We start from the raw sequence: 16,583 nt of genomic DNA on the forward strand, positions 1-16,583 counted from the left end.
CTCCATTTTTCATTCTCCGGAAAATTCAGAATTGCATCCCAGACAATATCTTACCTTTTCATATTACAGTGCAACTGACAGAAATTTCCTAGAATTCTCAGATTTTGAATTAAACACATCTTCAATCGGACTCTTTCTTCTCCAACGGTCGTTTCTGTAACATGGATGTCTACGGGTGACCGCAGCGGATGCATCGATGCGTGAGCAGGTACCATGTCTTCGTTCGCAACTGGATGTGACGTCACCGAATCTGAATATTTCATACTGTTCATCTTTTCTTTTTATTTTTTTCTCGATAATTTCTAATTCACGTAAAAGAGTAATCTTTAAGTGGAGTTTCAATTTATTATTAATTTTCTTTTTAACCTGCCAACTGTGATTGTCCATTTCTTTCCGGTAGGCTTGAACTGCTTTTTGTTAATAATCGTGTGGTTTTCTTCTGCTATATAGATGTTTCAGTAAACTGTGTTTTGTGACAATTTGTTAGAAAAATTATTTCTGCAAGATATGGGTGCCCTACTATCAGTCCAATAGGAAGGAAGATATTTGATTTTAAATCTTGTAAGGCATTATACATTAAATCGTTTTACTTTTCAATGTAGTTAAAAACGTATTAGAAGAACAATAGATGCCAAATGCTTTTTTGCATACTATTACTTGGATCAATTAATGTTACTTGCCTATTCAAATGAGAAAATAATCAAAATATCTGCTACCTTGAAAGGATGATATTCAGGTATGTTTCACAATGTGTTTATATATTATTTATTATATTTGATTTTTTGTAAACATTTTCCGAAACTAGATTTCATGTCGTTACTGATAATAGACAAAAAATAGCAAAGTGATTAGATAAAGAAGCATCCATATTTTCAATATAGATCAGAGGATAGTTGCATGCTCTAATTAGCTTAATGTTTACTCCTGTTAGCTCTTCTTTTTTTTTGTTTTTTTTTTTGTTTTAAAACTTACAATGAAAGATATACATCCCCCGCTACTCTAACACACATCTTCAACTTTGAACACAGTCCTTCCTTAAGTATTTGCCTACACAAAGACTAGTGTGTTTTGCAACTTCGTCTGTGGAATTAGTATTTAAAACAATCGTGGAGTTTTTTTTTTTTTTCAGTGTGCATCGATTTGCTTCTGTGGAAGCATGGATTTTTCATTCAAGTAAACTAACATAATACACAGATGCATATCCCAATTATTTTGCATGAGCTTAACAGTCAGCTATCTGGCTTCTGTAATGCAGGTGAAAGAGCAGCAGTACCTTAGAATTTGGCAGGAAATACCTTCGTCCAAATCTTGTCTAAGATACAAGGGACATTTTTAAAGGCATTTCACCTGAAGGCGAGTTAGCCAGGCATATGGTGTGGTGTAAGGGTATTTTTTTTTCTTCCCTCCTATAAAACAAAGCAGCCTAAGAGCATCTCCTTGGATGTGTTCTTAACAATAATAACGACATGATGTACAATAAGCACACATAAATATGCTTTCCTTTGTCTTTTTGTTTACCTACTGCATAACATTAAATATTGTATCAAATACAATAAATTACACAGGACAAGAAGTTATTTTTAGTCCTTCAGTCATATATAAGCAAACAAAACTGTGTGTGTGCATGATATATCTTCACGACTAGAATACTAGGAACATCGAGATAGATGACCTCACATAAGTTATTTAATTTCCCATAATCCACAACACACTACAGTGCTGTGCATAATGGCAAGAGCCAGCAATCAAATGATTGCACTTTTATTGAGATATCATGCAGTTGTACTCGCTTAAAAATTAATGTAGCAGAGATGTATTATTTTCTTTTAACATACTTCTTACCACTGTTTCTGTGACTTATTAAATTAGGAAACTTACACTTTTTGTGCATTAAAAATTACAGTTTTATGATTAATTATTAGTAGAACTATTTAGCAGGATGTTTTGGTATCTAATGTTTCTCACTAGTTTTCCGTAATAAAGCTGAATATGTATATATACAGGGCTATACTTATGTACAGCTGCATGAGATTCTAGTTGAGGGGCCCAAAAAATTTGGACCAGTTTTACAGCCCCAAAGAATGAGGGAAAGGTTCCTGGAGCATTCTAGTGCCTAGGGAAAAGTATAAGTATGTCCCTCTAATGATGATTTCAATACCTCTGTATTGAAATCATCATTAGATGATTACAATACATATATACAATACAAGCTACATGACACTATACTGTACAAAATTAAGGTGGATCTAAATGTTTCTCTTTTTCTGTTTGGGATTGAAGATGGGTCCTCCAAATTCTTGGAATAATTAATCCATCATTCTTGTTCATATTTGGATAATGTTCCAGAATTTCACTGGCATAAATTTTTCACTATGAATGCTGAATTTTGAATTTTCTTTCAAACAAACCAGGTTTTGGAAACCATTCCCCCCCCCCCCACCTGAGGTCTATTGTAAGTGATTAACAGACATTTAGATTAATCTTAGTTTTGTATTGTGTAGAGGTGTGTTACCCAGGTGAGTAATTTCTGGTAAAGTCTATGTCAGCATTTGTTTATGAAAATTGAGCATCTCATAAATCCTAAATAACTCCACTTTTAAAGGACCTCAAAAAGTCTAGTAGTAATCTAGATATTTTTTATTCATTACAGAATGTAATTTAGCCTTTGTAACATACAGCCACTGGAATTCTTTTAGCCTTTTGTCCTTAGAAAGTATATATTAATTGTTAGTTGATTACACAGCAGAACTGTTTTCTTCTGGGTTTGTAATACTTTCTGCTCACTTTCCTTCACCTTTAGTTTTGCAATGTATCACAAAACTGAAAAACAAAGTTTGCATTTCCTTTCCTTGTTGTCCATACTGAAGGTGAATTTATATAAAGTATGCATAGAAATAATTCAATAGGAAAGGCAAATAAAGAACTGAACAAAAACAGCCGAAAAGGGTCAACATTAGCAACAGAGCCCGACTAACTTTTCACGGTGTCATGTGAGTAACGTGATCTGATCTCTAACTGGTCTTTCTAAGACAACTGTTTTTTAAATAACAGTATTAAACAAGTCTTTTCATGTAAAAATGTTCAAATATATAATTATTCCAAGCTAATTCATGTTGTGAATTGTGAATGCATACCTATGTAAAAGTTGAAAGAGCATGCTGGGAAAATAAGAATATAAATTTCTCTTATTTTGTACTATAATAGTATCTTTTTTTTTTTTTTTTTCAATAATGGTGACGACCTGCAAGTTATGCAAAATAAAATTTTGTTTCAGAATATTTGACTCTTTCAAAATTAATCTGTGGAGAGATAAATACCGTGGCCTGCTGTCATAGGTTTGAATTACATCATATTTTGGGAACAGTAGTGATTCATATCTTTGTGCAAACTAACTTTTTGCAGGGACAAACAGCCTAAGAAAGAATTAAATAATAAATCAGTTGCATAAGATTGAAAATAAAACTTTATTGCATTCTGTGGACACACTTCTGTGATCAGATAACTTGATAGTGAATGAAATAATATTTTAAAATGAAATAAATGTGAAAAGTATGTGTTAAAAAAAAAAAAAAATGAGACTATATATTTTAATGCAATTAGAATGGTGCTGAAAATTTATTCACCACATCTCTATGATAACTCGCCAATGGCGAGTGAGCAAGTGGATTTCATGAGCCCTCTGTGTATGCATATATTTATTTATTACTGGTTTTGTGCAGTTTTATGTTTAAATTTGAATAAATATATTTAGTAGAGTTTAATCATTAGGGGAAGGAATGATATGATTTGCGACATGTGAACTGTTGAAAGGCTCTTACAGAAATAGACATTGGGGAATTGTTCTATGGGGAGTGAAATAAAAAAACAGAATGAGAACACTGGACTATTCTAAAAAATTACAGAAAGGAGCATGAAGTGGAATTTTTTTACTTGGACAGTGGTGGTTGTACGATACTGAATGCATTGTCTGTGAGTGTACAGAGAGAATACTTTTAGGTAGTATGAGAGACTGTGGTGCACACAGAGTTGACATCACTTAATGAATCTTTAGATCTGTTTTATAATGATGAGAATATCTTCAGTGTTGGCATGCTTACCACATGTATTTTTGTTGTGCTATCTTCCCATGCCCAAAAAAGCATATTACCTTAGTCATTTAACGATATGGATCTAAATCTGATTGAAATTTTGGCGATTATATTTTACCCAGTAGCGAAGTAACATTATTTAATTACACTTCAGTTGTCATCCCCTTCAGTAAAAGATAAGTGCAGACTACATTTTTTATTTTTTAGTATTACTTTCATTAATCCCATATTCTTTAATAAGTTCCGAAAAAAACTTACGTTGAGAAGTGCTGTATTTATAATTTTAATTAAACTTTTATTAAATAAGCCACCATTAAATGAAAATATGTCAAGCTGTTCAATAATATTTTGTTTAATCTTCTGCAGTAAGAGCGTTGGTCGATTCGTAGAGCCTCTGCTACTAATGGCTTAAGCAAGTTTGAGCGTGGTTAGTAGTTGGACGGGATCAATCGTTCGATGCTGTTGGCACACTCTCCCTCGATGAGTCTTTGGACTTCCTAGAGGTGTCACATAATAATAATAATATTTCGCATTTATTATTTTAAACAAACTAATTACAGTAAACGCTGTTTATTGTGATCACTTTGGGACAGTCGCTTTTCAATAACAATAACCAGCTGATAACATTAAGCAAAGGATATAAAAAATTGCATCATTTATTTCAATGTTTGATATCTTTTTTAAGATCTTAAACAAGAGTGGTTGTGAAATCTTTAAATGTACAACCGCACTGTGCTGACTCATTTTGGACAACTTATCATAGCACTCCAAAATTCTTTGCTTATCTTGAAAAAATAAATATTTAAGTTTTTTAATTGCTTCTGCCATAATACTAAGGCTGTATTAACGAGCACTTAGTCAAATTCACTTACTGAAAGAGAGCATGAAAAATCACAATTTGACTGTATTTATACTCGGCTATATTTGCCTCAGAAATATAAGATTTACGGAAGAATATGATTAAAAGAAGATTGACACAAAAGTCAGCTTTCAACAAATTCTGAGATGCAAAAGGCTATTAATAACAATATTATCAACATTGATATATATATTGATAACAATAATAACTTTCATTATTATAATAGAGAGCTTATTTTTAATTTATTTTAAATGGCGTGTTTTGGGTCCGACTGATTTTGATAACAATAGCCGATTGATAATATCATCCACGATCACAATAAGTGGATTCTACTCTATATACTTTTCATATGCAAAATGACTTTGATTTTTATCCCCATTATAAATTACAACATATCTCAAATTCACATTGATAATTTTATTGGTTTTCTAAAAAAATAAACTAGTAATTAAAATTAAATAATTTAATTGTCAGTGTCACTTAATTCATTTTGAAACTTTTTACAGAAGTCATGTTTCCAGATGGATGTGAAATTCAAACTGAAGTCATTTAAAAGAGGAATTTCTTTTTAGCCTCTAGCTCACTCGGCCTGTATGTTTTATCTCTTAATTTTATCAAAGTATGAAGTGACTATATTTAATGTGAACTGTGATTACTACACATCAGAAAGACAGTTATCAGTGTCATATACAAGTGTTTTATAAAACTAAGTTGTTGTTTTTTTATTTAAAAAAAATAATTATTATTAGACAAAACTTATTAAAAATAAGTTTGTCTCTGTGTTTTGCATATTTGGAAAATGTACAAATAGAAAGTGGACAATGGAAGAAATACTGAATTCTGACACAAGTAAGAAACAAGTTTTACTTCAGGAGTCTCCTAGTTTATCAACAAAGAACCAGACAAAAATAAAATTATTCTCATGTGAAATATGCGGAAGGAAATATACACAAAAAGGGCATCTTACCCATCATATAAGAAGCCATAAAAATGAGAGACCATTTTGTTGTGAAATCTGCGGCAAAAGGTTTATAGGCAAAGGAACTCTCAATGTACATAAGAGGATTCATACAAAGGGAAAACACTGGACTTGTGGAACTTGTGGAAAACAATTTTCAGAAACAGGATATCTTGTTAGTCACACAGAGACTCATACAAATGAAAAACCATGTGCATGTGAGAAACAGTTTTCACGAAAGGATACACTTGTCAGTCATACAGAAACTCATACCAATGATAAACCTTTCACCTTAAGAGTACGTAGAAGAAGTCCCACAAAGGAGAAGCCATTTGTTTGTGAGGACTGTGGGAAGAAGTTTGCACGGAAAACAAACTTAAATTTGCATAAAAGAGCGCATTTCAGTGGAAAACCATATGAATGTAAAACTTGTGGTAATAGATTTTTGCACAAAGGAAATCTATTGAGACATGAAAAACTTCACACTGAGAAACATTTGTGTGAAATGTGTGGTGAAAATTTTTTGCTTCCAAAACTACTTATTCAGCATCGAAAACAAGTCCATTCTGTTAATGAAATTCCCTTCATATGTAAAACTTGTGGAAAACGATTTTTGCATCCAAAAGTATTTTACAAACATATGCATTTTCATTTTAAAAAGGATGCATTTCTATGTGAAATCTGTGGAAAACGATTTTCACAAATAACAAGGCTCACACTCCATACAAGAAAACACACTGGTGACAAACCTTTTTTATGTGAGACATGTGGGAAAGAATTTATAACATACATCCACCTTTCTCGACACAAGAAAATACATTCTAAAGAGAAGAGGTTTTTGTGTGATACCTGTGGAAAGAGATTTTCATGCTCAGCCAACATGATTATGCATAAAAGGTCGCACACAAATGATTATCGTTTTCACTGCAAGACCTGTGATAAAAAATATATGCGTGCACGTGATCTAATTTCTCATGAGAGAAATCACTGTAAAAGAGAGTGAAATATATACGTAAAAATTCTCCCCCTCTACTGGCGTTACTTCCCATAGAAAACTTCACTAAAATGAGAATTCTTGAAACTGGAATTTGTTATAGAAAATTTGCATGACCTAAACTTGCATTTGATCTATCTTTTGGATTTATAATAAACATATATTAGTTAAAATTTTGTCACTATCTTATTTATACACAATGTCTATATCACAAATTTATATGTTTTATCTATTCTTAATCTGTTCTTAGAATAGAAAGCGATTTCTTTCTGTACCTGTAGTAATTAGTACAGGCATAGCAAACCCAGGCGAGACCAACCTTTAAACACTATAATCTATGTCAGTTATTTTTTAATATCCGTAGTTTGACCTTCCTATTATTCTTTCTTTTGCTTCCTTAATGCTATTTAATTAAAGTACACAATGATAAGAAAATGATTGTTTCTCTTACTTTGCAGTTTCCACTACTTAAATGATGTATATATGTTATTTGTTTATAGGATTACAGGTTTACAGGCTGTTTTGTTAAATAATTTGTCAGATTTCATTGCTGGGAACATGTAACCCCTGCTTTTAATATTACATCTATAAGAAATAAACTCCTGCTTTACCAGTTTTCACTTTGCATCACCATGAGCTAGGAACGAATTAACTCATGAAGTTAGGAACTATCCATATGAAGAGAATAAAAAAAGTCATCAAATTCCTGCCATGTACCCTCAAGGGGTGTACAGGATATGATAGTACTACATGAAAAAAATTACATCATTACTAACTTCCTATCTACAATTTTCCTCCAAATCAGTCTGTTACTTGTCAAGACTCCAACATTACCAGATCTTATATTTCTATCATCTAAGGTGCTTTCTACTATATCAATCTACCTATATCATGATCTTCCTCTGGGTCATTTTGCTGTAAACCTGGCAGAGAACACTTGTTTTGCTAATCTTTCTTTGCCCATTCTGTTTAAGTGACCATACCACCTGAGATTAGCTCTGCTAATGCATTCCTGGATGCTGACAATGTCAAGTTCTTTCCTAATATCCCCGTTTTTAATATGATATTGCCATTGATGCCACCTGTTCATGCCTCTAATCTTTCACAGGACTCTCATATCTGCGGTCTCTAGTCTTTGGTCAAGCGTTTTACTTTTACCCAGCTCTCAGATCCATAAGTTAAAACTGGTTTGAACACTGTCTTGTATACAGCTAATTTAGTGTTTTGACTAATTTCTCTCTTATTCCATATGAATTTATTCATTTGACTTGCTACCATACCAGCTTTGTTGATTCTGTTGTCTATTTCCATATTTAATTTACCATCTTCACTAAAAATCGTGCCTAAGTAGCTGAAATGTTTTACTTGTTCCACAGCTTCTCCGTTCACAACACAGTTGACATTTTCAAAAATTCTACCTATTTTCATTGTCTTTGTCTTTTTAATGCTGACCTTCATACCATATCTATTACAACAGTTATTAAATTTAGTCAGGGAATCTTGTAGTGGATTTATTTAGAAGTATAACATCGTCCACATAAAGCAAAGAGCTGACATTAACATCTCCAATTCTGATATCATGTTTAATACCACTTTCCTTCATAATGTGATCCATATAGGTAATGAATAACAGAGGGGATAACGTACATCCTTGTCTCACACCAGATTTAACATTAAACCATCTTCCTGTACTTCCTTCAATTCTAACTGCTGAATTACATCTCAAATGCTGCAGACTAAATATTGCTTGATATAATGCCCCATTGACACCATATAAGTGTAGTGTATTGAATAGCTTCTCTCTTGGAACCTTGTCATATGCCTTTTCCAAATCGATAAAACTTAAATACAGATCTTTGTTATATTCTGATGATTTCTCCACTATTTGTCATAAAGTGAAGATCTGATCCTGACAACCTCTATTTGACCTGAATCCAGCTTGTTGTTCACCAAGATTTTCTTCCATAATTCTTCTCAACCGTTTCTCAAGTATACTTGCATATATCTTACCAGGAATGCTCAGAAGGGATATGCCTCTGTAATTCTCACATTCAGTTTTATTTCCCTTTTTATATATGGGTACTATGTGAGCTGTACTCCAGTCATCAGGAATTCGTCCCTCTGTCCAGGCATTCTGAACTATGCAGTGCAGCCACTGTATGACTTTTATACCACCATACTTCAGCATTTTTGGTCGAATATCATCTACTCCTGCTGCCTTTCCAAATTTCAAGCCTTTGATGGCATTTTCTACTTCAAGTATGGATATGTATTCCTGACTGCATGCCTGGTCAGTGTTTTTTATCACTGTGCTGTCATCACTGCTTGTTTCATTTAGCAAATTTTCAAAGTAATTACTCCATACTTCAAGGATATCTTTTTCTCCCATTTTCATGTCACCTTTATCATCTCTAACTCCTATTACAGCTCTCTTTCCTCCATTCCTAAGCTTCTTCAAACCTCCAGAATATCTGTATCACCTTCTTGATATTTATTTTCTATGTTCTTGCCAAAGTCCTCCCATGACTTTTGTTTAGCTAGTTTTACACACTGTTCAGCTTTCTTACATTTGTCTCTGTATTCTTCAAGAGCACAAGCTGACTTATTTGCCAAGAACTTTTGATATGCTTTCTTCTTTTCCTTCACTGCCTCTTTAACTTCCTGTGTCCACCATGGAGTTCTAATTTTTCTATCCTTGCAGACAACTTCACCACATGCCTCTCTAGCTGAATCAATCAGGAATTTCTTCAAGGTTTGCCACTGAATCTCCACTGTTTGGTTCTTGTTCTTTCATTTTTTCTTCAATAATCTTTGTGTATTTTAGTCTACAGTTCACATCTCGGTGCTGCTCAACTTTTATTCGCTTTAAAACTTTCTTACATGTTATTCTTTTCAATATGAAATTCAATTTTTTCTTGCTCAAGACTAAATAGTGATCACTTCCAATTTCAAATCCTCTGTACACTCTGGTGTCCTGCACCAGGGAGAAAACATCATTATCAACAATAACATAGTCAATAAGACTTTTCTTATTCCTTGCCTCTTCTCTCCATGTGAATTTGTGCACATTTTTATGTTGGAACATGGCGTTAGTAATAACCAGTCCATGTCCTGAGCAGAAATCCAACAGATATTTGCCATTATTATTAGCTTTGCTCTTTTCTCCAAATTTTCCCAAAATATTTCTGTATGTCCCACAATCATTTCCTACTCTGCTATTTAGATCTCCAACAAGGACCAACTTTTCCTTTTTCATTGTGTCAGTTGCTTTTTATAAAGCCTCAAAAAATTCCTCCACTTCTTCCTTAGTAGAACCTTCTGTGGGACCATAGGCACAAATAAGTCTCGTTGTCCAGTTCCCCATTCTCACATTTGCTCACATCGCTGTACTTGAGACTGACTGCCATTCAAGAAGATTAGCCTCGTATTTTGTATTGAATACTATGGCTACTCCTTCTTTTTCTTGATTGTCATTGCCTGAATATAACATTTTGTATTTATTGTTCAGAAAGATCTCACCAGTTTTTGTCTTTTTTATTTCAGTCACCCCTATTATATCGACGTGGTACTTATTTAATTCCTCTGCTAGCTCCATTTCTTTGCCAATCAGGCTTCTTATGTTGATAGTACCGATCTTTAATTCTGGTGATGTTGAGCTGGGGTGGGTTTTCAGATTTGTTCCAGTAGCTGACTTTTCGCTGTTCGCCCTGTTTCCCTGGCGAAAACAACGGGGCGGGGGGCCTTGTTTAACCGGGCAATGCCCCAGCCGGCATGAAATTTTGTCATGTTGTACCATCGTTTTATATTTTGATGTAACCAATAAGAATACAATCTGGTCGGCTAAATCCCACATTGCCAGCCCATCCTCGTTCGTTCAGTATCCAGGTAGATACCCATCACGGTACACCACGAGAAGGTGAGAATTGGACATTAGGTCAGAAGCCCTGGTTGGTTTTTCGCATTCCTTTAAAGGCTATGTGTAAGTCTCCTCTCGGTTATACAGCTTTGACCCTTAAGCACCCTTAATAAAAACTTTAAAATAATAAACACAGGTTCCCACACAGCCGCTTACATCCATGATAGATGTTGCCAAGAGAATTCTGTCAAATCAACAAAATAAAGATTTACGAGTTCATTTCCATCACCAACTAGAGAATAACTTTTTATTGGTGTTTTTATATCAGTCAATATTGGTTAAACGAATTGACCTTTTTTTTTTTTTTCTAATGGCGAAATCCAGAAAATATAGTGGTTTTTAGCCGTATAATGATGAAATGAAATTCGACTGTATAACACATACTATTTTTGACTGGAAACAAAGTGTGACTGCATTTCTCTGCTCTCTATTAATGATAATTGACTTGATTATAGTGACCAGAGAACCTAGGTAGCTTAGTCTGTATGAACGAAACAGAACTAAATTATAGGTTAGATTCAAACATAGTCTAGGAAGCGAGTAAAATTTATAACTGTGTTTCTTAGCTGAATATGGTTTATCTGGTCTTACATATAAATGGTTATTTTTATTTTTTTTAAATTCAGAATGATTTGCCAAACACGCACAGCTTACAGACATATGCACATAATTGGGCTAAAACAGCAACAGTTGAGATTGTGGAGACCAGTGAGACTATTGATTTCCATAGTTGGTAAAGATGTACTTTAGCTGGGAAGAGATGTAGGTTTCAGTCCTGTCCAGTAGGTTAAGAAGCTTTGAAAGGTGTTTTCAGAAAAAAGAACAGTTAGTGAGTTTCCTGAGGTGCTGGTAGAGATTTCCTCTTGAATTAATTCATACCACATACCATATTAATTCACACATCAATAAGTATTGTTGGTGTCATCAAGGGCATGCTTAGAGTATCAGCTGCTGACCACGGGTGATTATATTTGCTGTGGTTGTCAATAAGTTTTTCTAAAATCATAAGGAATATTTGTGTAGTGTCACAAGTTTTTAATGTTCATGATTTTTTTATGAATAGGTGGCAGCACAAATTCACAAATAATTATAGGTTTCAGTGATTTTCTTCCTCAAATAATTCCACTGTAGCATCAACAGATGGCACCTCAAGTTTGTAATTTTCAATCATATATATACAGTATATACACCCTCTGTCCAAAAAAGAAACTGAACTTTTCGAAAATTGAAGAAACTAGTGGCGCCACCTGTTGTATCTTTTTGTTGTTGAAAGCAGCAACCTTCATTAGTGTTGTGTCAGCTGTTTGTAACATTTGTTTCATAGAAGCTGAGTTATAGTGTCAAGAGTGACAATGTGTTTTGACGAATGGTCCTGAAATAATTCCACAAAATTACAAACTTGAGGTGCCAATCTGTTGATTGGCACCTCAAGTTTGTAATTTTCAGTCATATATATATACACAGTATATACACCCTCTGTCCAAAAAGAAACCAAACTTTTTGAAAATAGAAGAAACTAGTGGCGCCACCTCTTGTATCTTTTTGTTGTCAAAAGCAACAACTTTCATTAGTGTTGTATCAACTGTTTATGACATTTGTTTCATTAGAAGCCGAGTTATAGTGCCAAGAGTAAACCATTCGTCGAAACAGTGTGTTTTGACGAATGGTTGGTCGTCACGATATTCATGCCATACGCGATGAATTCTCGCTATCAATCACTTCAAAATTTCAAGATAATACTCACCATTGACCATTTGGCCAGGCGGAACGATTTCTTTGTGGATAATGCCCTTGGAATTGTAGAAACAAATCAGCATTGTTTTTACTTTTGACTTCTCCAAACAACTTTGTTTCAGATGCCCCTCTTCTGGTGGTCTCCATTCAGCATTTTGTTTCGGGCTCATACTCAAAACACCACGTTTCGTCACCATTAACAATCATTTCAAGGAAGCTTGAGTCCTTACAAGCAGTTTTAAAGTGTTCAATTTGATACATTTTTTGATCGTTGGTCACCTTGTGAGGAAGAAATCGCGAATTCAATTTACAAAAGCCCAAACTCTTTTTCAAAATGTTGTGCACAGTTGATTTTGGAATCCTGAATTCATCTTCAAATCTTGCAGACGATTTCGATATTTCTTTGATGAAATCACCACTTTTTTGAATGTTAACTTCGCTCAGTCCAGTTTTTGGACTGCCCTGCTTTTTGTCATCCTTAAGCATCTCACAACCACTGGGAGATCACTTAAACCACTCATAAACTTGAGTACGGGATATGCATTCATAACCGTATGCTTTTTGAAGCATTTGATGCATTTCACTAAAACGTTTACCAAGTTTAACACAAAAGTCAATCGTAGCTCTCTGTTTGAAACTCGTTTTCCCACCATTCATCAAAACACACTGTCACTCTTGGCACTATAACTTGGCTTCTAATGAAACAAATGTCATAAACAGTTGACACAACACTAACGAAAGTTGCTGCTTTCGACAACAAAAAGATACAACAGGTGGCACCACTAGTTCTATTTTCGAAAAGATCAGTTTCTTTTTGGACAGAGGGTGTATTTTGATAGCATAATCAGAAATCTGTATTTTTCAAATAATCTTAAATGTATATAACTCATCTGAATGTTTTTGTCCCAGAATAATGAAATGATTTCATGTGATTTTTAAAATGTCAAAATTCACCACTTTTTTTTTTGGTTAAATGTTTTTTTTTTTTTTACTATAATTAATTAGAGTAACTAAGCAGAAATGTTTGTGTTTCACTGTGACTTTAAAATAAATGAGTACACTAGCTAATAATGCTCTTTTTTTGAAATTACTTTTAATGTCTCCTGTGGGATGCATTTTTGCTGTTCTGTCTCTGATCATTTGTTCCACTGATTTCTTCATTGCAGACACTACCTTGCACTGCCTTGTTGTGTGTGCATTCCAGTTCCTTTTCACTAATGAATTTCAGTTCTTCCTCTTGCACTTTCTTATATACTTTCCCCGTAATTTCCTTGCTCAGTGTCATGATATCTCTCCGACTCTGAAACTATGCCTTCACATGTCACTCGAGTTTCAGCTTCATATTGGCAATAACTAAGCTATGGTCCGATGATTGTCTGCTCTTGAAATGTTCATCCCTGCTGAACTGATATAGCCCATCTCATGCTTATCAGCATCATATTTAGCATGTTCTTAGCTCTTCTGTCTGTTGACTGCCATTTTCACTCTCTGCAGTCTTCCCTTTCTCTTATTTCATTGCTTTTTCCATATCCATATTTACCCATTATTCTTTCCCATCGTTCATTGTCCTTTCCAATCTTCACATTGCAATCTCCTCCAGTAAATCAGTATATCTTTCTTTGGTATTGATTTCGAAATTAATTCAAGCTGCTATAGAATAACTATATTTCTTCTTCAGTACTCTCTGAAGTTGGTGAATAGACCTGACCACTGTGATGTTAAATGGTCTTGCTGCATATCTGTCTTTCATTAATATTTTTTATTTACTGGTTTGTATCCTAATAATATTTCTCTTCCTCTTTTACTGAAAACAAATTCATCTTCTGCCTCATATTTTATACTATTGCTTGACCAGATAATTCTTCCACTTTTCATCTTCTCTGACTCCATCCACCTGCTTCTTTTGCTAATCAAATCCTGTACTCTTAAAATATTACTAGCAAGTAAATTTTAGATGAAATCCCATGCTAGTGAAGATAACTCCAGCAATGTTAGTAATGCAAAATAAAATAGGGAGAGAAGAAATCGTACTAAGCTGGTAGACTGCATGTACAAAAAACACAAATTGATCTGTTCTCTTCAATCTCAGTAACTTTGTTTTAATCCTCAGTATCTTCGTTTTATGCTGTTTGAAGCAAGTATGGTCTATTCTGCATATCGAGCACTTATATGCAAATTCATAATGTCCACTGCCTATGTGGATTGATATGTAATCCACATAGTGTGGGGAGAAAAGGTACTTTTTGGGAGAGAGTGTCCTCGTTCTGAGATATCCTCCCACCTCGATTTTGGCTTTGCACTTCCCTTTGTTCTTTGAGCTAATATTTATGTTGAACATTGCTGATACTTCAAATAAAAGGCAGAGATCAAACTTAATTTTGATCTTTCCATTTGATATATTGGGAAGAAGTGCTTTTTCCAATATAAGAATACTAAAATATATATATATATAATAAGGAAAAGGCACCAGTTATGGTGTTAAGTAGTTTCCTTCGAGAATGGAAGCAATTAGCTTCCCCCCCCCCCAAGTATGTTATTTAATTCCTGTAATGAGAAACATCTTATTTACTGGTAAGGGGGGATGAAGCATTCTTACTTCACTGACTGTAAAGATCATGAGTTTTATGGTTTTGCTTACACTTATTCCACAAAGGTTGGTCAATTGGTAGAGCCTCTGCTACTAATGGCTCAGCTAAGTAAGTTTGAGCGCAGTTAGTAGTTGGAAGGGGACCAATCGTTCGATTCTGTTGCACACTCTCCTTCGATGAGTCTTTGGACTCCCTGGAGGTGTCAAATAATAATAATATTCAAACCTTTTGTGTGAGTGGACAGCAATAGAAAATGTGTTAAACTGTTTCTATCAGAGCCATATATTTGACAAACTAGTCTGTTTGCTTCCTTATCTTGAATAAGTTCTATTTGATTGGAATTTGGCCACGAACGATTCTTCACAATAAATTCTTTACAGATTCTAACCAGATTAGTAAATAAAATGCTTGCATTAGCCATTAGCCTTGTGGGTGGTGAGATATAACCCAATATCTGTCTTTCTCTGGCAGTCACGATTTTGACGTCTTTACGAAATACTGTATTTGCTTGACTGGTGTGTAGATTACCGGGTGGTGGTGGTGGTAGCAGTGTTGGGAATCGTTTCTCCTCTAGGCACCTTATAGTTATGAACCAAAAATATTCAATAAAACCTAATAAGTATTGCATGGCATTTTTGCTTATATGGTTATGCTAAGATTTCTTTTTTTATTCCCATTATCCTAATGGCATTGACCATATTGTGATATTCATTCAATTCATATGGTGATTCAACGGCCGTGAGCCCCTTTTACGGAGAGGTATGGCACTACCTCAATTCCCCTATTTTTATCTGGGCTCAGGACCGACATAGCTGCCAATTCAGACCTATGGCTGGAGGGATTGTCTTGAGTATTCCTGACTATATCCGTGTGTGTTCACAGGGCCGGTTTGCCTTCTTGCAGGATGAAAACCCCAGATAAACTGCAGGAAAAATCCTGCTGTCCATGCTCAAGACCGGCCAACTTGGCTATAGCTGAGGAAGATCCTTAAGCTCCTCACGTCGTCGACAGGAATCTAACCTAGGACACTCCTTCCCCAGGCATATGGTTGCAACTTACATAGCCTCTAGGCTAGCCATGCAGACATGATATTGAAACACCAATATCTTACACATTCTTTGGTAGCTATGAAAGGGATTGCACAAATCATACTAAGCTGACACAAAATGTCTTTGACAAACTCAGAACACAAAATGGAAAAACCACTCCAAAACGAACACTTATTCTGTGACTCATTTGCATATACTGCTGACAGCAGGTCTCGTGTGTGATACCCTGACGAAGGATCACTTTACATAATGTACTGGAATTTCATATGTTTTTGTCTTTTCTTGCGAGTTATCACCAATTTTCTCTTTGTTTTTTAATGTATCCAAACCTGTATGCATTGCCTTGACTTAAAAAGAATGGAATATCTTTGTTTCTTTACGCAAGATTTGGGAAGGT

At 34.4% G+C, this 16,583-nt stretch overlaps 1 protein-coding gene across 7 annotated transcripts in view; it reads left to right on the plus strand.

Annotated features, from left to right (window-relative positions):
- The first annotated feature begins 241 nt into the window (after positions 1–241).
- LOC150096509 (uncharacterized) overlaps positions 242–16,583 on the plus strand; it is a 35,319-nt gene continuing 18,977 nt past the window's right edge. For 4 of the 7 annotated variants that reach the window (XR_016549814.1, XM_090408309.1, XM_090408311.1 and 1 more), the window contains exon 1: positions 242–736. Coding sequence is in view for 1 of the 7 variants with exons in the window: in XM_090408312.1 (XP_090264438.1) it covers positions 5,769–6,908 (1,140 nt within the window). In the remaining 6 variants the exon portion in view is untranslated. Of the gene's footprint in view, positions 737–5,453; positions 7,073–16,583 lie in introns of those variants that run through there. The other 3 variants (XR_016549813.1, XM_090408310.1, XM_090408312.1) reach the window with 2 other exon arrangements.

The sequence above is a fragment of the Typopeltis vanoorti genome, chromosome 18 (genome assembly GCF_054136105.1).
Source record: "Typopeltis vanoorti isolate ZY-2024b chromosome 18, IOZ_Tvanoo_1.0, whole genome shotgun sequence".
Lineage (NCBI taxonomy): Eukaryota > Metazoa > Arthropoda > Arachnida > Uropygi > Thelyphonidae > Typopeltis > Typopeltis vanoorti.